Source organism: Oreochromis niloticus, linkage group LG22 (genome assembly GCF_001858045.2).
Source record: "Oreochromis niloticus isolate F11D_XX linkage group LG22, O_niloticus_UMD_NMBU, whole genome shotgun sequence".
In the NCBI taxonomy this organism is placed as follows: domain Eukaryota; kingdom Metazoa; phylum Chordata; class Actinopteri; order Cichliformes; family Cichlidae; genus Oreochromis; species Oreochromis niloticus.
The window spans coordinates 11596779-11622204 of record NC_031985.2 but is presented as its reverse complement, the minus strand read 5'-3'; the positions used below and the strand labels follow the sequence as shown (position 1 = coordinate 11622204).

Genomic DNA, 25426 nt, shown 5'->3' with positions numbered 1-25426 from the left:
CAGATCGGTTTCCTGAAACAGCTCGGTCGCGTACAGTTATAGCAGAATTAAATCTGAACTCTTTACCACAAAATGAGCCTACTACTATGTGTATGTATGTATGTGGTTATGTCATCACCGCAGCTGCACTTTGTCTCACCTCTCACCTTCTCCCCAGACAAAGGCCAGCACATACACAACTGAAACTGATGTGTAATATATTGAATAAATGTCTTACTTAAATGGTACTACAGCTCCCTTACCTTCTCAAGGTAAGCTAGGTTAGCCTTCTTGTGTGAGCTTTTCAAGTGCACTTTAAGGTTTGTGGGATTTTTTTCCCTTTAGAAATGTCCCTCATAATTTGTCTCGTTCCACTACAAGACACTTGCTTTATCCAAAACACAGTCATATTCAAAGTAATCCCAAATTGGAAGCTGGCGCTTTCTCCAGACTTTTCCTGACATGATTCTGCGCATGGACGGAGCACCAACACAGACGACTCGACTAATGTACTTGCCACCTGCTGGCATAATGAGACACAGCAAGAAAAAACCTGGAAACTAAACTTCTTTTTTACCCTTGACTATTGTATGACACGCACACATCAACGAAAACTAAACACATTTTTGCTATAAATTCAGTTAATTTTAGTTAGTTTTGTGAACACTCATTACAGTTTTAGTTAGTTTTCCTTTTTTCGTTTTTATTTTTATTTCCGTAAACGAAAATGGTTTTTTTACTTCTAGTTTTCGTTATTTCGTTAGTTTTCGTTAACGATAATAACCTCGGTTCAGGCTGCTGTTGTAGCTCCGTGTGTGTGCGTGATTCAGAGGGTGTGCCGCTGGTTTCAGCACTCCGTTGGAACTTGCATCAGACAGGCCGGGAATGACCCGGATGTTAATGGCGGAGCCGGTGTGGCGTAATAGGATTCATATTCATCTACACGTCCTCTTGCCTTCCTTAGCTATTTAACGGTTATTAATTCCAGAAAAACGTTTCTCTTTCTCTGTTAAATCTCCAGCATTTAATAAAGGATGGTTACTGGTTTTTACGTGTAATCGTACTTGTTGCACTGACTTTGACTTTAGAACAAAGGAATATCTGGCGCTAGCTTGCAAGCTAACACAATTTTTATTAGCAAAGTAACCGGTCGTCTGTCTGTGCGTACACTGGCTCATTAAAACGTGTTTTGTGTCGGTAGCAACCAACCTGCATGTATTTATTCTTGGCTTAGCAGTTAACAATATGCAGCTAATGTGACCTAATTGCTATTTTGGGGTAAAATGTAGTTAGGAAGTATTCACCCCTTTGGTTTAGATCAATAAAGCACAAAGACACGCCTGCAGGAGATGAACATCTATCTTGTTCATATATAATCACTCTGTATTTTTCAGTGTTAAATGTTCCTTGTCTTAAAATCCAGATTCACATTAGACATTTCAGTTTGCTACCTCACACAACCCTGAAGCCAGAAATGCATATATATGTGAAGCATTGCTGCAACTGACTGACTGAAATTGTTTAATGATGATGATTCGGGAGACACTGATTATATTTAATGATTTCGGGAATCATCTCACCTTCATACCTGAACCTAAGTGAAGATAAACTAATGAGATCATACTGATGTTAAATGATAAAAATGACACATTTTATTAGTGTTGAACGCTTTATTAAACATATTCAAAATACTACCTTTGCAATCAGGAAAACTGACATTTTGTTAGTGAGAGAAATAATGTTTATTTGTATTTTCTAATACAATATTTTAACTGGGCTACATATCAAAGAGTGGCATATGGGTCAGGAGATATCAAAGAGGCATTTCAATAAGATGAATTGAGGCTGCAGTGAAACCAAAGGCCAGACCCCAGGCCCTGCAGACTGTTAAATGCATGCAGTCTTCTTCTTAACACTTGGAGTGTGAACGACATGCAGATGAGAGCCAGGAAACCTAAAGGGAATACTCTGAAAGCATGAACATGAGTGTTGGGAGGGTAGCAGCCAAAAGGAAATGTGGGTCCAGCAATGTGTTGCAAATGTGCTTTATTTGCATTAACTGTCCCCATTCCTGCAGCTCATTCAGGGTGTATTTGCATACACTGTCTGTGCTGACATTGCAGTTCAGATTGAGTTACCTTTAACTCTGTCTGTATGCACATGAATGCCAATGACGTGGGATTTTCTGAATGTTAGCAGTGATTTTTTTTTACCCTGCACCCACTCGGACACACCAGTTATGTTTCTTCAAAACTGGCTCACAAAGAAAACTCTGATGTACCAGGACTGAGTGGATGCTGCTGCCGCCCACTTTTAAATCATCATCAGCATCTTTTCTGTGTGAGATCTTCGCTACACTCTATACCCAAGAGTACGTGGGCATGTTTGTTCTGGAGGCTACAACGCACAGTACGACATTAGATTAATACAAGGGTGCCAATTGTGTTGAAGTGTTATTTTTTCAATAGCATTTATTGCTCTTCCTGGTGAGGTGATGCTCGATCTATGGAATGTTTTTTAAGGTTTCATCCACTTATTTCTTAAGATCTATTCTGCAAGTAGTTGGTTTTTGAATGCTGACACCATGCCAGATGTGTTTCTTTCTTATAATAAATGGATAAGTCAGCAAATATAATCTAAATATTGAATTACTGCCCAAAGATACTCCTGAAACTACCACCTAAAGACTATAATACATCACAAAGCTGAAACATGTCGCTGCCATCTTGCCGAACAAACATATACAGTCATCTCTCTTCTCTCACATCGTGACGTCCCAGATGAACAGAGACAGACTGTGAGCGATACCAGAAACTGACTTCACTGTGAAACTCTTGTTAGTGAGAATAGTTCTTTTCACAACTCAGTTCAAGTATATTTATTTATGTATCCAGCATCTTCTACAACAATTCAGAGGAAAAAATCTAACTCTATAAAGCTTTGGCTAATGGTGACATATTAAAAAAAAATATGTTAAATGTCATAAACTAAGTTAAATAAAAACTTAATTTATGACATTTAACATCAGCTATGACACATTTATGAAGTAGAATCTGTATAAAATAAATAAATGCAAAGTTTAGATTTTTTTTTTATTGTGAAGTGTCAGTTACTCACCACATACAAGCTACTGGTTTAAGAAAACAATCAGTCTAATTGGACCTAAGCATGTAGATAAAAAGGACAGAGGCTACTTTGAGTTTTAATACTTTATTTAAATGTACTATCTACCATTTACAAAACCTTCATTTAAAAAAAACAGATAATGTGCTGACAAAATGACCTTTTTATTTATTTATTTTTACAATAATGTTACCCAAGTCTGCACTCATAAAAATGTCATTCATTTCTCTCCAAATAAATAAAGCTGATCCCATATTGTTGTTTTTCTAAACCCAGACTGGACTTTACCAGATATGTTAAAGCCTTTGACTGCTTTTTGATACATAGTTAGTGTTTTGAAAGGTTCCATCTTTGATGAAAAGCAGCCATAAATTTGGTAAGTCTAAAAATTCCATAGTTAGTTCAATATGGGAGCCAGTCTCATGGTGATCCTTTTATCCACCACAGCTTTAACATAAGTAGCCTTTGTCTCTTCTTTGACTGCAACTAAAACATCCCGATAATGGTAAACACTTACACCAGATACACAAGAGCTTTGAAACTGAATACTTCCTTTGTAAATATTATCAGTTATTGGAAGGTAAATGTGGAAGAAACAAACATAATTCGCATTAAAATTAATTTTAAAAATGTGATTTCAAGTAAAATAAGAAAGGGATGTTTTTCAAATGACATTGTGTTTACTGTGGGAGGTAAATTATTCAAATAAAAATGCTTTTTATAAAACATTGATTGAGACATATCCTAATATTAAATCAAGCTGATTTCTTTGAATAATAATTAAAAAAAAATCCCAGTGTCACATCAACAGTTAAATGTCCGAAGTTATGGACATCAATCTTTGTAGATGTAATATTTGAGTCTCCACATAATTTCGGAACATCAAAGCCTTTTCAAACCTATGTTGAGGATTTTGTTACTTAAGGCATCTGAATTTGGATACAACACAAGACAAGAAGACAAAAGCATGCATATCTAATTGCAGTCAGGGATTTTCCACTCAAATTCAAACGTTTGGGGGTGGCGGTGGCTACAGACGTCAGCACAATTGGTCACACATTTAGTTAAGGCACTGAGTCTGTGTTAACAAAAGCATCTGAGCATATATCTGTCAATTCTGGCTCTGTAACCCTCAGGTGACTGCCTAAAGTCATACACGGCCCCAGCTGTAAATCTATTAGTGCTGTTTATTTATAAAAAAATATTTAACACCACATTTGTTGACCTACTTCTCATACTTTTTTTGAAATGAGCCATTAATACTGTAGGTTGTATAGCATAGCATTATCAGGTTTTATTTTATTGTAACATCCCACTTCTAATCAATTTGTGATGTTTTGCACTGAACTGTGGCTAACAGGTGTAGAGTAGATACTTGAGGTTTGTATTTAATGCTCGAGATGACAATGAAAACACAGATACTTTGGATTAAAAATGACTGAAACTTATAATTAATCAGAACTTTTTATATTATCTGTTATAAATAAAAAATAGTATTGATGTGATGTACACAAGCAGAGCCATTTCCTGTGTAAAATATTATAGCTAGGTAGTCTTAAATAACCCACTTGGTCATATTGGAAGCTTAAAAAGCTTAATCAATAGAGGGTTTATAAATAAAATGTATTATAGTATAGAATAGCCCTTTATTGTCATTGTACATGTACAATGGCATTATGGAAAATTATATTTGAAATTAAATGCTTGACTACATGGTTATAAGTAGGTAAAATGTATATTTATTGCAATTCTGGTATGTTTCTATCTATCCTCCTCACTAACAAACATGTTTTCCCACGTCAGTAGTGAGAAGTTCAGATCTGCCGTTGTCATGACCACCGCTCATACCTGATGAGTCATCACTGACGTGCTGCCAGGGACTGACTGCCAGTCGGTCGGACTGTTGAATCACATTCTCCCTTTCACTCACACACACACACAGACACACAAACACAGAGAAAGAGTCATACTTCCCCCTCTCTGCGGCCCTGTTCTAGCTGGTCCCTGAAATAAGAGCACAGCTGTTGTACTTCACTCTCTTCACTCGTCCTGTCATTAACAGACTAAATCTTTATGAGCTGGAAGAAGAGCACCCACGCACTGCTAGTAAGTTGGACTTCTAATTAATGTGGCACAAAATCCATAGTACCCAGAAAATGAGTCCAGTGAGACAGCTGATCCCCTGATTTTTTCTTTAGTGCCACAGTGATGCTAAAATTTATGGTTTTGAGTATACACTGTTTGACTTGGCTGCAAAACTGTAACTACTGCGAGTTTAATCTCACTTGGTAGCAAGTGTTAGGAACTTAGATTTGAACACTATAAACATCAGACGGGCTCATCAGCTACCATTACTCACATTATATATGTGCTCCTAACAGAATAAAATGTGGCACTTTTCAACAGAGCCCACTCTCATCCCTGGGGTGTCAGTGCTAAACTCAGTATAGTTGTGGTCAAGAGGTTCCCGTGTGATGTCATGCACACACTGCTTGAGAGCCGCCAGCATATTTGGATGATGCAAACACAACTTGCAAGGATAAAAAATACATAACCCAATACTAGTAACCGACTGATTGCTAGCACCAAAAACCTCCATGTGATCGCTTTGGCCACATTCAAATTGCTGTAGTTGCCTGTTTGTCTCTAGGATGCTGACTTGGGCCTCAGCGCTGCAACCAACACAAAAGGTGAACTTTTTACTTTGAAGACGAGCAGTCTCTGTTTTCGGTTTGTGTTTCACGGTTTCACTGCCACTCGGAGAGCAGCTAGCAAGTGTTTACAGACGAGTTGGTGCTTTGCGTGGAAACTACAGCTGACTGCCAATCACAGCAATCACAAGGAGGTTTTTGGCAACTGGTCGGGGAATACATGTTTTTCCTGGTGACCAGAGGGTCTCTGACTCCCTCCATGCCTGTGTGACTAGGGCTTTAGTAATCAATTTCCCTGCAACTGCCAGCAACCTTCAGCAATCACTCACATGGTGAGTGATTACATGACTGCAAAACCTCAATATTGCCTAAAGCTAACCAAGTTGTTCTTACTGCCTTGTAAAAATGAAACTGTTATCTGTAACTGGCTGACACAGAATAGCGATATGTAACGGGGGCAAGCAGGAAGCATACAATGCATTGTGATGAGAACAGGTGGATTCATGTTATCACAAAAATAGATCCCACTGATATTGGTGATCCCAGTTTTTCCCTTTCCCTAAAATTTCTGCTTTGGAAGGAATTGTTTCAATAAATAATTTGGATCATGTACTAATGCCCTAACCAGGATGCTTTGAGAATTAGTTTTCATACTCATCCATGGCTGTATAGCTGCAAAACTGTAAATACTTTGTGTTTGCTACAACATTTATGTTGAATATAGTGAATATCAAACCTATTAATCAGCTGCCGCTGCTCTCAAATCTCTCTAATTAATAAGCAAATAAAAGAACAACAATGGTGATTGTCTTTTTAATGTGCATCAAATAACTGAGCACTGCTTGAAACTAGTGTAATTTATTTAAACAGTTTTGCTGGTGTTCACGAAGCTCAGACATTTTTCTAGTTTTTACTGATATTGTCAGTTAGGAAGTAATTTTCTTCAGAGGCATTATAAGTCAAAGATATTATGGCTCTCAGAGAAACCTGAACTGAATCACTGACCTGTGACTCTCTACAGTTTTTTTTTTTTAATGTCTGGCCACTTCATAAAATGGCAATTAATATTTATAAATTTTTTTTAAAAAGACATCAAAATAACTACTGAAAAGTAAAAAACTGTAATGAGCACCGAGGTGGGACTTGCTTTCAGAAGGACTTTGCTCAGCTTTATGTTTACAACTGAGGTCATTATTGGAGGAAATATAGAGTGATATAATATGATGCAGATGATCAGAAGCCCAGTGGATTTTTCACATGAGCACAGTATTACCCCAGAAAGATCTGTTATCTAAAATATGGGTGCAAAGGTCGTGAGATCTTGATGTGCCAAGTGGTGACCGGCGACCATGAAAGTGAATGCAGCTGGGTGGTGTGTTTGCCTGCCAAAGACGCAGCTAAAGCCACTTTCCTGGGAGAACAGGTCAGGTGCCTACGTGTCTAAATCACCATGAACAGTAAATTCACCCCTGGATCTCTGCCATGTTTCTTCACTCCACCTTTCAAAGACTGGAAAACTGACTTTCTAGATTTCAGGTCCTTCCTGACTCCTTAATGACTCATCAGTGACAACCTCATAAACCAGGGAGAAAGGTTAAGTAGTCCCTATTTTATCACACTTATCCTTTTTCTATGAAGACATTTTTACAGCTGCCAATCAGGCTCCAGGTCAGAGGCAACACCTCAACGCTACAAACTAACTGCCAGGCAAAAGACGCCTGTCCACATTTTTGTGCACTCACAAGTCAAAACCAGTCACCTCATTTGACGACCACAAGAGACAAATTTTAATTAATAGGTACAGTTACAGATTTGGGTCCTATGTTTGGAAAATCATTGTTTTATCTTGTGATGTAAACTAAATATCCAAATAAGCTGTGTGTGTTACTAAATGTGTCACATTTTAATTTACTTCTAAATAAAGGTTTGACATTTTTTTAAGTATATTTCCCCAAAAGATAAACCTGTCCTAGAGATCAAGCAATTGATAATTTATCATCAAAGTCAAGAAAAGCTACATCATTTCTGGTCCATAATGGCTGATTGTCAGGAGGTTTAAGCGGTTATGGTTTTATCCTCAAAGTGGTTCTCCAACCACCACTAGTCCACATGTAAGAATCAGTGTTAACTTACTTCCCAGAAGTCAAAGCATATTCCTGTTATTTATGGCCATTCAAATCAACGAACATGCATAAATTGCAGACACAGCTGACAAGAAGTCACTGTTGTCATACTTTTGAAGGAGTACATTTAAAAATTAGCAGACATGTGGATGTCCTCACGGGTCCTGAAGATCCCATTTGTGTACCTTCTTTCGACATAAATAATAATGATCTATGTTAGTTTGGATCTCAAGTGATTTTACTTTTCCAAAGTTTAAAAGAAAGTTTAAAAAAACCCCTATACTCTATTTAAGGAAACAGGTTGAAACCTGGAGCACTTCTGTGGCATTGTGTGGTAGAGGGGCTGCACATAATAGTTCTGTACTCTCAAAGAAAAACTGCAAGTATCTGTGTGTATATAATCTGAATTTGTTAATTTGTATTTTATTGCAATGCAAAAATGTTTATGACTGTACCTACACAGACGCATATTTTTTCTGTTAATACTGCTAGTGCAACCTGTCAGAGCTAGAGCATTTATTTGTTTTTGATACATTTACGGTTGACTGAATGTTTATTGTTTGTATTTCCAGGTACACTGCCACCTACTGTGACAGCACAAAAGAGAAGTGCAGCTTGACTAATTCACAGAAAAAATGTGAAAAACTCCTTAATGATGGTGAGATAGCCCAAATTTGATGAATTCACAGGGTGTTTCCTGGCTATAGTTAAGGCAATGACCCTGTGTTACCTTACTTAACTGAAATTCTTGGCCATTTAATAAACAAAAATGTATTTCATGCTCATGTAAACCCTTTTATGTGCAGGGAAAACACAGATTTATGATGAAAGGGGTTCACAGAATCACAACCACAGGTGGTGTGTTTGGTTACCAGTTACCTGCGAGCTTGTTGAGGCTCACATTTTTACGCTCTTGCTGGAGAATGGCAGTTATCCACCCTGTGAACACATTTAAATCTTTCATTGTGTTATTGGCGTGGCTCCTCATCTGTAGCTCGTCTGACGGGTTATATTTAGAGATGTAAAACACAGCAGAACTGGTTTATAGTCAAACATTAAGAGCAATTCACATGCATGCATAAGCAGTGCATTTACTGGTGTTTTGCGTATAAAAAAGACCTACACTTTAAAAGGTGTCTGTCAAGACGAGCTCTTTAACAACTGTAAATTTCCTGCTGCTCCACATCGCGCTCTTTCTGCTCTTATCTCCTCCGTGCTCTCTTCTTATCTCCCTACCCACCTCTCAGGCTTTTCACTCTGTCCCCCACCCCCCTCGCCATCGCTGTGCTTGGTGCTGAGTGAAGGCAGCAGCTGCCAAGTCGAAGTGCCTGCTACCTGAACTGCAAAGAGAAAGCCGAGCCAGTATTTAGTGTGTATGTATGTGAGAGAGTATCAGGGGAAGCCAGCTGCCTCTTTGCTGGGCAACATGCCAGAGTGACGAGGAAGAGGCAGAATCTGACCTCCTGACCTCCAAGCAGCATCCTCGGACCGAGTTCTGAGCCTTATTCCACCTTTATTTTATTTGTTTTAATTATTCACAATGTACAGATTTACCAGGGAGGCGCACAGAGAAAATGTGGCCACATTAGCTGTAAATATTCTTAAGATTTAGATATATATTTTTGGATTTCCCACCATGCTTTGGTTTGCAGTTGTAAACAAGCCCCCACTTTTAATTCAATCAAACATGTTCACACGCAACTGCCAGAAATGTAGATGTGTGGCTGATGGGGTGTCTTGAAAACAGTGGGATTGCATCTTTTCCCCCACCCTGGGTGCTCTTTGAATGTAAATCTCATTGGATTTAAATAATCTTATCAGACTGATGAGACGACCCAGTGTTAACAGTAGTTGGAAGTGGGGGATATCCTCAGGGACTTTGGATTGAGGTTTGAAACTTCTAAAACATAAATTGTGATTAAAATAATCAAAATTCTGTTACCTGTGTGTGACGTTTCTGCTCGGATGTCCCTGAAAAACATAAAATCAGTGAATTATTATGAATATTGAAAACATTTTTTTTAACAAAGCACAGATGCAATCCCCTTTCCCCATGATTTTCTGAAGGGTTTGACTGCAGTGCTAATTATAAGCTTGAACTATTATGATAAATAAGAATCAGGGTTTTTCCTGGCATAAACAGACCTTTTGGGGGTATGGAAGCTTGACTGTTATGGACATGAGTCTTTTTTGCCTTAACAGAAGTTTATGCATCTTCCAGTTATTTCTTGGCCACCTAATATATAAACTTGTATACATAAAAGCTTTAGTAAAGTACATTCTACTAGTTAATTTTTTCCTTGAGTCCTGCTAACGTTTTCTTGGTGGACCGCCAAAAGCTTTATAGGTGCTGCCAAAATACATCATTTATATTTAAGAAAAAAACCCCTAAAATATAATAAAAGTACTCTTTAATGTACAACAGTACTACACACATTTCACTTAAATTGCATTAAAGTAGATTATTATGATTTTCCCTCAGCATGCTAGCATTTTGTGTTCTGATGTCTGGAAAATGTAAAAAAAAGTGTGCACCTTTTCATAATAAAAGTGGAGGAATTTGTGTGAAATCTAACTTTAAAGATGTGTTTTTCTGTATCTTTTAAGTCACCCTCGTTTCTCCACTAGAGATTTTTTTAAATTTAATTAATTTTTTTTTTTTTTTTTTAATTTTGCTGCTGAATTTTATTCATATCACTGATGAGACATGATGCATGTTGCAGGGTTTCATTCGGCGGCGTGCTGACGTTTTTTGCAGGAATGTGTGTGATTTGCGGGGTTTTGGGCCGGGGAGGGTGACGGGAAATGAGGCCGCCTCCCATTGAGTATAAAACCTCCCAGTCCGGCCCCAGTCTTCCTCTTTCTGTTACCTGGCTTAGGGGCAGCAGCTTTGGCCGTGAAAACCCAGAAACACCGGTGAGTTTAGCTCCCATTCTTCACATTGAGAGGGACCCGGCCTCGGGCCTTTAAAGGTTTTAGTTAAACGTGATTTGTTCAGGCGTTAGCATCCTCTTTGTGCTTCTTTCTTTTACTCCCAAACTTTGCTTTTTCGGTTACGTAACTTGACACTAACCTGTGGATTTAATTTTCGAGGGAATTAACCCTAAAAAAAAATGGTAAAGGTCGTTCTCGCCTGATTGTATTTAACATAGTTTTTTGTGAGGTTTGTGCGTTAGTGGGTTTACTGGATGCTGTTTTTTAAACTTTTGACGAAAGATTTTTTACGAGGGAGGAGAAAATGTAGAGTGGGCAACGGGAACAAAGGAGGGCTGCAAGACCGGAGATCCGAAGATGCTTGAATGGCATTTCTTCTCTCTCCTCACTGAAACAACTGCCCGTATTTATCCGGCAACAGGTGCTTGAAGTCCGGACAAGATAGCTTCTGAATATTTGGCGATCTTTGTAACTTTATCCGACGTGGCCCAGTGGAGTAACACGTGTCTCGGCTGGCTTGTGGCCGAGTGAGGCCTAGCAGTAGCAGCCGCCTGGTAGCGGCTAAAGCCTAGCGACTGGGTAGCCATGGAGTTTTTAACTAAGTATAAATTAAAAAAACCCAATATGTTTTAGTAGGCTTTCTTTTTTTTTTTTTTTTCCACCGCCTTTCATTAGGCCTATATGCCGGGATGGTTTCCTAATGTAGCCGGGCTCAAGATGCGATGGTTTAGTTGTACATGCACATCTGTTAACGAAGCTTGACGGCTACTTAATATTGAGCCTAACGCAATTTTTATTTAATCTTGGCCACAGAAACTAAAACAATGGGAAAGGAAAAGACCCACATCAACATCGTGGTCATTGGCCATGTCGACTCCGGCAAGTCCACCTCCACCGGTCACTTGATCTACAAGTGCGGAGGAATCGACAAGAGAACCATCGAGAAGTTTGAGAAGGAAGCCGCTGAGGTAAGCTTGTGTATTTAAATAAATTTTATCAATTTTATCTTGAAAACAGTTGCTGTTAAAAAGTCCAAGATGGCGGCGTCGGCATGCCTTCCTCTGAGCTCAACTGCCCGGCACGAGGGTGTAACAGCCGTGTGCGCGCATGCGGGGTGGGGCTTAACGCGCGCCGAGCGCTGGTGGTGACTGTGCACTTTGTGTGACAGCCTGAGTGAACAGAGTAAAAGCTTAAAATTTATACACAAAACAAAGCACACAACCTCTGTTTGAATATGACTTGCATACACTATAATTTAGAAATAGTTTTAATGATTCTGGAAAATTGTGGGTTTTAAGTTTGTGCCTAATACAAATAAATAAATAATAAATAATTAAATGTCCCTTTTTTGGGGGGGGGGGGCTCCTGGTAATTTGAATACTGGATGCACTTAAGATTTCAATCTTAAGATCCATATTGAAATTTTCCATGTAGATAATTGGATTGTGACCATTTTGACTTAAATTTCATTAATTTCTTCCCCCTCAGATGGGAAAGGGCTCCTTCAAGTACGCCTGGGTGCTGGACAAACTGAAGGCTGAGCGTGAGCGTGGTATCACCATCGATATCGCTCTGTGGAAGTTCGAGACCAGCAAGTACTACGTGACCATCATTGATGCCCCTGGACACAGAGACTTCATCAAGAACATGATCACTGGTACCTCCCAGGTAACAATCATAAGATCCAGCATGAGGATTTGACTCCTGCAAACTTCTCCTTGCAGCGGACTTGGATCTAATCTGCATCCTGGTGTTGATTTTCAGGCTGACTGCGCTGTGCTGATCGTTGCTGCTGGTGTTGGCGAGTTCGAGGCTGGTATCTCCAAGAACGGCCAGACCCGTGAGCACGCTCTGCTGGCCTTTACCCTGGGTGTGAAGCAGCTCATCGTTGGAGTCAACAAGATGGACTCCACCGAGCCCCCCTACAGCCAGGCTCGTTTCGAGGAAATCACCAAGGAAGTGAGCGCCTACATCAAGAAGATCGGCTACAACCCTGCCGCCGTTGCCTTCGTCCCCATCTCCGGATGGCACGGAGACAACATGCTGGAGACCAGTGACAAGGTGAGGACTGCTAGCCATTCCACACATCGCCATTTGCTAATTTGACTGAACATAGACTAAACCATCAATGACTTTTGTCTGTAGATGAGCTGGTTCAAGGGATGGAAGATTGAGCGCAAGGAGGGCAATGCCTCTGGAACCACCCTGCTGGAGGCTCTGGATGCCATCCTGCCACCTTCCCGCCCCACTGACAAGCCCCTCCGTCTGCCCCTGCAGGACGTCTACAAGATTGGCGGTGAGTACTGTCATAGTACTACAAGGCTAGTATTGCACTACTCCCATGTTTTTCGGTGCTCTAACAATGTTTTAATTTCTCAGGTATCGGAACTGTACCCGTCGGTCGTGTTGAGACTGGTATCCTGAAGCCCGGTACCGTCGTCACCTTCGCCCCTGTCAACCTGACCACTGAGGTGAAGTCCGTGGAGATGCACCACGAGTCTCTGCCCGAGGCCGTGCCCGGTGACAACGTTGGCTTCAACGTCAAGAACGTCTCCGTCAAGGAAATCCGTCGTGGATACGTTGCTGGCGACAGCAAGAACGACCCACCCAAGGGTGCTGAGAGCTTCAACGCTCAGGTTGGTGTGGAGACAATGGTGCTGAGCGTCTTCAGGGTTGAGTTGTATTATGAGTTGGCTAACTTTTAGCGTGTCCACAGGTCATCATCCTGAACCACCCCGGTCAGATCGCTGCAGGCTATGCCCCTGTGCTGGATTGCCACACTGCCCACATCGCTTGCAAGTTCAGCGAGCTGGTTGAGAAGATCGACCGTCGTTCTGGCAAGAAGCTTGAGGACAGCCCCAAGTTTGTCAAGTCCGGAGATGCCGCCATTGTCAAACTGATCCCACAGAAGCCCATGGTTGTGGAGTCCTTCTCCAACTACCCTCCCCTCGGTAAGTTTGTTTCCTAGAAGCCGTACTTGATACTTGACGTGACTAGGCATAATGTACAGCAGCTAACCCCACTTTTCCCCTTGCTTCTATTCCAGGTCGTTTCGCCGTGCGTGACATGAGGCAGACAGTGGCTGTCGGTGTCATCAAGTCCGTTATCCCCAAGGAAGTGTCCGGAAAGACAACCAAGGCTGCAGAGAAGGCCCAGAAGGGCAAGAAATGAATGGCCGTTCAGGGCATCCATCAACAAGACGTGTGCCGGCAGCAGCGGGCAACATCTTCCCTTACATCTTCCTCCCACCCTGGATCATCCTCGCTGAGGCACAGCTCTATACTCAAGGACTGGCTTATGCTGATTAAAACCCATCGCAAGAGTTTTCGCAGGAAAAAGAACTCTATGGCATTGTCACTTACCTGAATCACATGACAGTGCCTCTTCTCAGTTGAGTTTAAGTTGGAAATGGTTTAGAACTGTATCTCAATGTTGAAATGCCACATTTGATTGGAAAGAAGCTGCTGGTAACTAATAAAATAATGTCTCTGAAAAAATTGAAATTGGCTTGTCTGTATCCTTCACTGTTGCAGTTGGTATGACAGACGAGCCTCTGTCATGTGCTGCAGCTGTTTTTTATCCATGCTATTTGTGTCCAGTGATGCACTTGTCATCCAATCGCTTCCATAGGAGATATGCCACCCCAGCCAATAGCACCCCTTATTTTAGTCTGACACACAACAAGAGCAATGCACATCCCTCCCTCTCCTCTAGTTCGGTATATAAACACCGGAGAGATCACGCTCTGTCCTTTTTTGCCTCCGCTCGAAATCTCTGGACGTCTTGGTAGTTGCTGGACACAGGTTGGTGAATTTCATTTAAAATGCAGCTGTTGGAGCTAAATTTTTAACGTTGATGCATTTACAGAAAAGCTGGGATGGTAGCAAGCTTAAAAATCCTTTAAATCATCAACTGATGGCTAGAGCCAGAAACCTTAGTAATCCATTCAGTGCAGCGTAGCATTTAGGATTCTCATTGAAAGGTTAAAAACGTGCTAGCTCACCTTATTTCCTTCTCCTGGCTCGTTTTGGCCTGTCTGGCTTATTTGTAAGGGTCCACATCAGGATTTTTAAGCAGTAACTGGGGACAGATGTCAAAAATGAGTTGCCAGGTTGTTTCTGCCAGTCATGGTAGCCTTGTTCTTTCCACCTGCGTGAACGCGCGCATTGACTCCCAAAGCTGTATGTTCGGGTGCGCGCTTGCATCCGTTGACAACATGGCGGTTCCGCGCTCCCGACGGGTGCAACATGGAGGCGAGGAGCCGGTATTCATCCTCCAGCACGCACATGGCGTGTGACTCATCAGCGTCCCACCTCGGTGTCCTTAATGATTATAGAGGGTGTCCTTTATTTTTTGGGGGGGAAAAAGCTCCCCACCCCCTCCCCAATAGTGTCTTATGTTCAAAACGTATATTAGCATACTGCAGCCATTTACAATTCATACGACTTTGCGTATTTTTTGTTGCGCAAGGACCGCCTAGCTAACGTTATTTAACAGCTAATGCCGCAGTTGCAGCAAAGTGGAAAGAAACTGTTTATTACTACATTTTGACAAGTTAATTTTCAATTAAATTGGTTTTATAAAACTCATGGGGAATGACCAAGAACCAGGCCTTTGAGATAAATTGGAGCCTGAATTATTTCATTTTATTAAACACGAATCCCCGTTAATTTAATAATAAAGCAGAAAAACAGGGGGATCCTTAACGTTCGATGAAGGCAATGAGCCAAAATGGCGTTCACTGGGCTCACGCCATTTTGGGGACAACTAGTATATATGCCACATTATGTATTTGAAAAGTAGAAATGACTGCTCCTCATGTTGTTTAAAAACAGTAAATCGAAATGGGAAAGGAAAAGACCCACATTAACATCGTGGTCATTGGACATGTCGACTCCGGCAAGTCCACCACCACCGGTCACCTGATCTACAAGTGCGGAGGAATCGACAAGAGAACCATCGAGAAGTTTGAGAAGGAAGCCGCTGAGGTGGGTGACTGCGGCCTAATCTTAGACTTTTTACCGCATAAACACTGTATGGGATATAACAGTGAGACTCTGAAGTAAAATGCCATAACAGTAGACGATGGGGTGTGGTGGAATAACTGCTCACTGATATTATTTGGGTAAAACCGCCATCTACTGTTAAAAAACACACACTACCCTCAAGCGCAAAATATGCATAAAGATTTAAATGTTAGGTTAATTTATGTCATGCAAAATAAGAGTTAAAATCTTGCTTGTATATATTTATATATTTAAGATTACGCAACATTTTAGGAGAAACTGAATTAATTAAACATTAAATTCATTTTTTAATATAGCGACAAATCACTGCTTTCCCCTTAAGGTGGTTTCTAATCTAAGGTAAAGACCATACAATATAATATTACATATACATATATATATATATATATGTATATGTATATATGAAATGTTCCAATAACCAATGTTTTTGGATACATTCTGTATTCTACATAGGACTAGGATGAATACAGGATATTAGCACTGAAACCTAGGCTCAGTAAGGCACAGACATTGAAGGATGCCAAAGAATGCTTAGCAGACCTCGAACACAAGAATTTATCAAAGACAAACACTTCCACACAAGGCAGAAAAATACAGCATTTTCATAAGAAAACCTCTTTTAATCAATTCACAAAACATACAAAAACTGCAAGAAACTATTCTGGTTGACTGTATAAGGTACAAAAAGATGTGATGTTTGAAATGAAATAGGTAAAAACACAGTAAAATGCATGTACCTTTGAAAACGCTGCAGCCAGATTAACAGAATCAACCTCTGCTACCTCAGTACCTCTGCTAAACAAGCTAACTCAGATTGTCTGCCTAGCTCAATATTAGCCAGTTATAATGTGATCTTACCTTTTCAGATTAAGGGATTAACTGGAGTTTAGAATTTGTATTTTTTCAAAGGTTCAAGGTCATGAACACTGTGGTGAAGGATGCTTGTATTTCTATAAGATTAACAATAAATTAAAACAGTAAAATAACATCCTCTAAATTCAGTTCTGTTAAAGCTGGACTTCAGTTTTCTCAGATCTATGAAGAAAACTGATTAAATAAAATCTCTTCTGTTAAACCTTTCTGACTGATTCTTCCCTCTACTTTGCTTTTTGTGGTGTAGATGGGAAAGGGCTCCTTCAAGTACGCCTGGGTGCTGGACAAACTGAAGGCTGAGCGTGAGCGTGGTATCACCATCGATATCGCTCTGTGGAAGTTCGAGACCAGCAAGTACTACGTGACCATCATTGATGCCCCTGGACACAGAGACTTCATCAAGAACATGATCACTGGTACCTCCCAGGTAACAATCATAAGATCCAGCATGAGGATTTGACTCCTGCAAACTTCTCCTTGCAGCGGACTTGGATCTAATCTGCATCCTGGTGTTGATTTTCAGGCTGACTGCGCTGTGCTGATCGTTGCTGCTGGTGTTGGAGAGTTCGAGGCTGGTATCTCCAAGAACGGCCAGACCCGTGAGCACGCCCTGCTGGCCTACACTCTGGGTGTGAAGCAGCTCATCGTCGGAGTCAACAAGATGGACTCCACCGAGCCCCCCTACAGCCAGAAGCGTTTTGAGGAAATCACCAAGGAAGTGAGCGCCTACATCAAGAAGATCGGCTACAACCCTGCCACGGTTGCCTTCGTCCCCATCTCCGGATGGCACGGAGACAACATGCTGGAGCCCAGTGACAAGGTGAGGGATTCAAACATACCCCAGTGTAGACGTCTGCTCGAAGAGTCTTTCTCTTCACTTCCTCTAATTTTCTCCACTTTAGATGGCCTGGTTCAAAGGCTGGAAGATCGAGCGCAAGGAAGGCGGAGCCACAGGCACCACCCTGCTGGAGGCCCTGGACTCCATCATGCCACCCACCCGCCCCACCGACAAACCTCTGCGTCTGCCCCTGCAGGACGTCTACAAGATTGGTGGTAAGTAAAGCGACACAGCACCCTGTAAAACCAGTAAGTCATCACCGTCTCAAGCATCTCAAGGAAAAAGTAAAACCTGTGTCTCTTCCCACTCGCGGCTGGCTCCAAAAGCGCGTCAGTGCCCACAGACTCCCATTTTTAAATGCCTACAGTAAAAAACTATCTCAAAAGGTAGTTTTTTTAAAAGTGTTTTATTTGGATTTTGTTAAGGTTTAAAGTTAAGAGGAGTGATTGCTGAGATTGACACAGATTTATTGTTCACTTCCTGACCTCACTTCCACTAATCAGTGTCTGGACTGGACCTTCAGACCGTGTTTGTACTTTTTGTGCCTTCTGGAACATTTTTAATGCATAATTGAATAATGATACGACTTGCTGTGTGGTACAAACCATTAAAGTTTACGCTTTTAATTTATTTATTATTCTTTTATTATATACAGATTTGCATCTGTGCAGTGCACCTGCAGAATTTATGGATAAGGTTTGCTGGTTTGAGTAGATAATTAGCCCACTTCTGGACCCTCAAAAGTAATATGGCTGCAAACAAAACACTAATAGTCTGACCCCGACAATCGCTGTGTACCTCTACTCTGAAATCACCAGCAACAAGCTTTTTAATTTCCCTCATTGCAGTTTCAGGGTTGTAGCATTAGCATCGTTCTCCTCAGTAGTAGAGTATCTGAGCACCAGCACGAAATAATGAAAATATTTAAACGGCCATTCTTGCTGTCGTTCGCTAATCCCAGCTGCAGGATTGCATCAGTGTAATGTAGAGCTGAGTGTCGTGAGAGCCAAAGATGGACAGAAGCAGTACAAATATTTCAGGGGTTTTCTTTTTTATGTCTTTTGTTTTATCACAACAGAAAGAACAAAGAAATACCTTTTAACAGGAACTGATTGCTAATTCTATGATTGAAAAAGTAACTAAATCACTGGCAAATCAGTTGTTGCATTCATTTTTACGACAAAAAAGTAATCTAAATACTCTGCATGTTACTTTCTATTGTTGTTACACCTAATGCTTTTAAGAATGATTAATAAGAAAACTGTAAAACCTCCTTCATACACGTCTTAGGTAGTCTGACATAATATATCAAAGGTGTTCGGCTAAAGGTTGCAGAAGGAAAAGCAAAGAGGATATTTAATTATGGAAAATCTTGCCACCTCAGTTTAGTTGATAACATTAAAGCCACGTTAGATTCCAGAATCAAAACAAAGAGGGACCTTACTTATATTGTTTTAGTTCGTTTAAGCTTCATTTAGCTTAAACTTTTAAAATTAAAATTAATTTCTTTGTTTATATGTTTTTGGTCTTTATTTTATTTCTTTACTACTGCTATTATTTTAAATTCTGTGAAGCTTCTTCTACCTCTGGTTTAACAGGACTTACAAATGTAATTTTTTGTTATTATTATTAAAAACAGTACACAATAAAAACCCAGCTGCCTCTTCCTCTCTGTTTTAAGTGTTTAACCAGTGAAAAATCAGATCAGTCTTTATTTACAAAAGCAAAAAAGCGTGAATACTAAAAAAAAAAGACAAGTCAGATATGGAGGAGCGCTGACTTCTCTCCCTCCTCTCAGGTATCGGAACCGTTCCCGTCGGCCGTGTTGAGACCGGTATCCTGAAGCCCGGCATGGTTGTCACCTTCGCTCCCCCCAACCTGACCACAGAGGTGAAGTCCGTGGAGATGCACCACGAGTCTCTGTCTGAAGCTCTGCCCGGTGACAACGTCGGCTTCAACGTCAAGAACGTCTCCGTCAAGGAAATCCGCCGTGGAAACGTGGCCGGTGACAGCAAGAACGACCCACCCCAGGCCGCTGAGAACTTCACCGCCCAGGTAAGCATAAAGAAAAGATTAAACAAAGCGTAATAAACATGCACACAGTTATTTTTGTTGATTATACATGAAGCAGGTACAAATAAAGTCACAGCAACGCTTCAGTGTAATGCTTTACACCGCTTAAATCTGAACTCTTCTCAGGGCCACCCAACAATAAATACATTTAAAATGAAATAGTTTCTGCTTACTTACTTCACTGATTCATTTCAGTCTTCCGATGGTTTCCATGTTAAGAGTGATTCCCCATTTATTTATTTATCAGGAAAGACTCTTGAGATTATAATCTCTTTTTCAAGAGTGAACTGGCCAAGAAGGGACATCATTACTTTACCTCTGCCTCCTGACAGCCCCAACTCCAGTCTAAGTTCTTTGGAAGTAATTTCATTCTTTAATGTCGATATTTGTTGATAATTGTGAACTAATTCACAAAACTGAAAATAAAGCCTTTTTGTTAACAGGTTAATGATAAATGACTTCTCGTGGCTTACCTGCAGCATCTGCAGGCCCCACCAGTGTACTACAGCCCTGATTTTGGGAATCAGTGCGGTAACTGTTAAAATATTAGCTAAAAATACAGTCTAGTCACGCGGTTTGTAAATCGATCATGATTTATTAGTTATACATTTTAATCACTCTGATCATTAAAGGGGATCTTTATCAGTTAAGTGTAAAGAGCACTTTAATGCTTTCATTTGAGGTGTCAAAGGTTTGAGAAACATCTTTTGTTTTGCTGTTTTATGGTTTGTCTTGGGCTTTATTTGTCCTGTTTCCCATACCTGCATATGGAAAAAAACAAACTGATGACTAAATAATGGCCCCAAAACAAATAAAAGCAAAAACAAAAGAGAAACATATCACTTATACAAGTGGACCCCTGCTGGACTCTGAAGGTACTGCAGGCAAGAGGTCCTTCACAAATAAATAAATACCTTCTGTTTGAAAAGGTTTAAACCAAGTAAATCATATAGTGTCTATTACCTATTTTGACACTTTTTAATTAAAATGTAATTTTTTAATTACTCATTTATCTGATTTTTTAAATCTGAAAAATATGGTATGCCTCATCACTGTTTATGTCTACTACATTTATTCAGATAAAAAATGACAGAATTACACGACTGTCTAGCCTATTTTTCTGAGGCCATGTCTTCTTCTTCTCCCAACGGTAGAGAAAAAAATCAACAAGTGGAGTCCTTATTTAATGTAGTCTAAGTATTTCCACTTAGGCCTCTTAGTTGTGATTAAACCAAGCCTGAGTACGTCCTGCACAGGAAGAGAATTTGGACCAGTTTGTTTAAAAGCACATCTTCATTGACAGACACTCCCCTAAGAAAAGCTGCACAGAAAACTGAAAATGTTAAAGTTGAAGGAAATGTTTTTGGAGCTTAATCCAGACAGGAATACAATCCTGGATCTCTAAATACAACACTTCCCTCATTTCTCCCTGCGTAGGTCATCATCCTGAACCACCCTGGCCAGATCGCCCAGGGTTACGCCCCCGTGCTGGACTGCCACACCGCTCACATCGCCTGCAAATTCAGCGAGCTCAAAGAGAAAATTGACCGTCGTTCTGGCAAGAAGCTTGAGGACAACCCCAAGGCTCTGAAGTCAGGAGACGCTGCCATTATCACCATGGTGCCTGGAAAACCCATGTGTGTCGAGAGCTTCTCCCAGTACCCTCCCCTTGGTGAGTAAAAACACTGTTTGTCTCAAGGATAATTATGTTTCAGGTTTCCTTTAAAGCTGCAGTAACAGTGCAGTCGTGGTTAAAATTACTGTGTGCTTGGAATGTTACATCAGGTCGGTTTGAGAGTCTTTCCGTGAATTATTTAGGGTTTTATGGTAATTTTATTATCGAGTGAAATTAATTGAAGCTTCATCATGACAAAGTTTGTGTTTTTGGTATGTTCATTGTGGCCAAAAAAATTATTGCAGCACCCCGGGCCTTTAAAGGGGTCACTTCCAGCTCCATATTTGAAAGTGTGGTCAGGTTTAACAATATATCTGTGACTTGAGATCATTTAACCTCGTGTGATCTGTCATGATTACTAGAATAGAATAGATCTTTATTGTCACTGTTACAAGAACAGTGAAACACAGTTTGGCATCTCTCCGTTAGCAGCATATAGAAATTTAACATTAAAATTCCTTCAGAATAAGAGAAAAAAAACAAAAAGAAAAAAAAAGAGAAACAAAAAAAATGGACTTGAAGTTTAAGAGGTGCTTACACAGTGAATGTATGTAATAACGTAAGTGTCTACACATATATGTACAAGGTATATACAAGTTATATATGCTATATGAAAGAGCAGGTGCAATATAAGGTGCAATGTGATGGTAGTGAACTTTGAGAAAGAGATAGGACAAGAGGTGGGAATGCTGGTTGCATTACACTACAATAAATGCAGTTTATAAATACAGTGAAAATGTCCATAAATGTTAACAGCACAGTTAACCATTAACCTTCAATCAGGGTGGAGGTAGGGCATGTTTGGGGGGGGCTGTCCAGGGTGCGACAGGTCCTTGATGATGATACTGCTTCTCCACTGAAGTCTGCCAGTATGAATGTCTCTGAAGGGGGTTAGTGAAGTGCCAATTGCCCGCACTGCTGCCCTCCCCACCCGCTGCAGTTTTCTCTTGTCCTCCACACTACAGCAGTTAAACCACAGTGTACAGCAGTAGGTCAGAAGGCTCTCGATGGTGGAGTGGTAGAAGTTGATTAGCAGGCAGTTTTTGGTCTAATTGGGCCTGATGCAACTTCCTGACAAAGTACATCCTTTGTTGTGCTTCTCCTACCTGGTGGAAAATGTTTGTGGAGCAGGTAATGTCAGCCGAGATATGGACTCCAAGGAACTTAAAGCTTTCTGCCCTTTCTATCCCTTCCCATCAATGTAGAGGGCAGAGTGCTCAGATTGCTTTGTTCTTCTGAAGTCGATTACTCCTTGGTCTTGGCTGTGTTCAGATGTAGGTTGTTGTTGTCACCTATTAAATGTTACAGCAGAAATTTCTGGCACAACTTCACCTACTTCCAAGGTGCGTGAAGACGATGAAAAAGTCACAAAGAGGAATGATCTAACCAGCCCTGTTGCAAGACACTTCAATGATAAACATCCAAATTCACCTCTATTCTTTCTAGGCATTGAAGCCAATAAACTAAACCAAAGAGGTGGTAATATTAATTTTATCCCGAAAAAAAGAGAAGCATTTTGGATATTCCGTTTTAAGAGTCTGCACCCTAGAGGCATGAATGAGGATTTTTCTATCAATGAGTTTTTGTGAACTGTACCCATTTTTTAATTATTTTTTACCAGTTACTTTACTCTGTCAATCATTCTCACATGGGTAATGTTTATCTGTTTATCTATTTATATTTATGTTTTCAATAAAAGAAGGAGTAGCATTCTAGATGTCTCATTTTAAGTCTGAATTTGAGAGACATAAATGAGGACCTTTCCACAAATGTTTGTCCATGTGATGATGTCCTCTTTTATTTTTAATCTAACTGCTGCACTGACTTCTTTTTGAATTAAATGTTTTTCTTTTTAATCATTTTTTTGTGTATTTGTAATATTGTCTTTATGTATTTCATGCATGTATTTTAAGACAGGTGGGGATTATGTCTCCTCACCCCCGTCTTCATCATTAATGACCTAGTCCAGTATTTACTTGGGCGTGACTTAACCAATTAAACAATACTAACCTGGTATATGGCAGCTGGTTCATCTGTGAAGATGTGATTGGTTAATTTGAATTTTTCCTGTTTCCTGTTTTTAATTTAAGCACACTTTTACTATGTGTTTCTATGACCCTTCTGAAGGCTACAAGCCGAAACGCGTTGGTCAGGCAACAAAGTTGTTCCTCTTCCCTTCAACTGTTGCTGGAGTTCCTGTATTGTGACCTATTAAATGTTGCACAATATTCTTTAATGTAGTCTAAGGAGCTTGGAAAGAAAAGCGTCTGGACTTCTTTAAGTTGCTTGAAGACGTTTCACCTCGACCCCCTAATGATCCTCTACCTAATCATCGAGCCAGGTGTGAAAACGGGTGTAGGTCACCGTCAGCCAAGGTTTCGGGTGAGCTCATTGTGAAACCTAGCCCCACCCTATCATGTGATTTCCTGAGGTCAAATGGCCCAAGATGTGAGAGGGCGTTAAGGCGTCTGGGAAGGGATCTCAAAACTGGATTATAGATGGCAAACAGTTTTTTGTCGTAAGTCACCGCCTCTTTTCAAAGATGGTCATTCACAGTGGAGATAAATGGCTTCTTTCACTCCTCTTTCAAACCATCTGTCTTCTCTGTCCAAAATGTGAACATTGGCGTCCTCGAAAGAGTGACCTTTGTCCTTTCGATGCAGATGGACAGCCGAGTTTTGTCCCGTGGAGGTGGTTCATATGTGCCATACGAACCTTCACAGACCTATTCTTTAATGTAGTTATAACCTGTTATAACTGTTGTTATAACCCATTATGAGACTTAGCCAAGCCGTCTTTTGAATTGTGAAGTTCAAACTTAAAAACTTTTTAAGGTTTTGTTTCAAGCCTCTCATTGACTCCTCTCTCCTGTTACTCTCTCCTCGACCACCTCTTCCTCTCAGGTCGCTTTGCCGTGCGTGACATGAGGCAGACCGTTGCCGTTGGCGTCATCAAGTCCGTCGAGAAGAAGGCTGCCACCGGTGGAAAGGTCACCAAGTCCGCACAGAAAGCCGACAAAAAGAAATGAATCCTCGTGCAGGACGTCCACCGACAAGTCGCGTCTCAGCAGCAGCGGGCCGCCCCATCCTCCCTTCCCCCCTTCCATCCAGCGCCGTCTTCTCTGAGGCAGAGCTCTCTACTCAAGGACTGGCTTATGCTGATTAAAACCCATCGGAAGAGTTTCCGTAGGAAAGGAAGGTTCGTGCCTTCAAGGGAAAGCTACCATCATGATTACATTTAAACCAAAACAATAAAAATCTCAAACATTGCCAAATGAAAACGCCTCTTTTGTGTTTATTGACTGCAGACAGTGGCAGCACTGGTAAATGGAGTGGTTCTTTTATGCACTTTTCTGCTCTACCTGAGCACTCAAACACATCATACATGCCTCATTCACCCATTCATACCAGCATTTTGCTCTATGCTTCAGTGCTTTCTATCTACCATTTAGTATCTTGCCAAAAGGATATTTGGCATACAGCGCCGAGCAGAGTTCAGCGGGTCAAACAGGTGGTGGGCGGGGTGCAAGGGGGCACCTGTGATGGCCCTGGTTTTCCAGAGACAGGAGGATCTGGCGATGGCATCCAGGGGTGATATAGGTAGCAAAAATACAGACGTTTTGTACTTAAGTAGCAGTACAAATACTACTCATAAAAAATACTCCAGTAAAACTTATAGTACTGATTCAACTCCTTTACTCAAGTAAAAGTAAAGAAGCACAGGCTCTGAAATGTGCTCAAAGAAATAAAAAGTAGCTCTTTGTAGGACGTTTCTATTTTTGTGCAAACTAACTGAACCTTGTGTTATAATTACTATCGTGCGAGATCAATCAATTGGAGACCAGAACAACAAACGACGGAGGCACCAGACAAGTGCAATCAAACGATGAGTTTATTAACAGAAACATCAGCATATGTCTTCCTCTGACAAAAATACAATGAATGCGGGTTTTATAGCAGTGAGGATCACGCCTCCACGTACGTCGTTCGTCACCAATCACTAAGTAGACAGAATTGGCGCAGGTCTCAAAGAAAAGCAGAAGACACTTGGGCCTTCGCTCAGGCCTGCTACTAGATTTAATGTGTATTGTAAGCATGCGTGCAATTAACCTGCTATGTTCTCATCTTCCC

General features: G+C 40.6%; 2 protein-coding genes and 1 long non-coding RNA gene across 4 annotated transcripts; 2 read left to right on the top strand and 1 right to left on the bottom strand.

Moving 5' to 3' along the window:
• Nucleotides 1-3509: 3509 nt before the first annotated feature.
• On the bottom strand, nt 3510-15639 carry LOC106096997 (uncharacterized). Of its 2 annotated transcripts, XR_003215882.1 has the most exons (5): nt 14814-15639; nt 9819-9847; nt 9000-9216; nt 8756-8815; nt 3510-5106 (listed from the first exon to the last, which is right to left on the bottom strand). It is a non-coding gene; the product is annotated as an uncharacterized LOC106096997 (long non-coding RNA). The 2 variants fall into 2 exon arrangements; XR_003215881.1 differs by having other exon boundaries at nt 8756-9216.
• On the top strand, nt 10770-14301 carry ef-1a (elongation factor 1a). Its single transcript, NM_001279647.1, has 8 exons — nt 10770-10792; nt 11624-11778; nt 12299-12478; nt 12575-12871; nt 12956-13106; nt 13190-13446; nt 13527-13761; nt 13857-14301. The coding sequence occupies exons 2-8, from the start codon at nt 11635-11637 to the stop codon at nt 13979-13981; spliced, it is 1389 nt and encodes a 462-aa protein (NP_001266576.1). The 5' UTR covers nt 10770-10792; nt 11624-11634; the 3' UTR covers nt 13982-14301.
• Nucleotides 14465-24576, top strand: eef1a1l2 (eukaryotic translation elongation factor 1 alpha 1, like 2). The gene is made up of 8 exons (XM_019350634.2): nt 14465-14613; nt 15646-15798; nt 16958-17137; nt 17234-17530; nt 17613-17763; nt 19347-19603; nt 21059-21293; nt 24200-24576. Exons 2-8 carry the CDS (start codon nt 15655-15657, stop codon nt 24322-24324), a joined length of 1389 nt encoding a protein of 462 aa, XP_019206179.1. The 5' UTR covers nt 14465-14613; nt 15646-15654; the 3' UTR covers nt 24325-24576.
• The last annotated feature ends 850 nt before the right edge of the window (nt 24577-25426 follow it).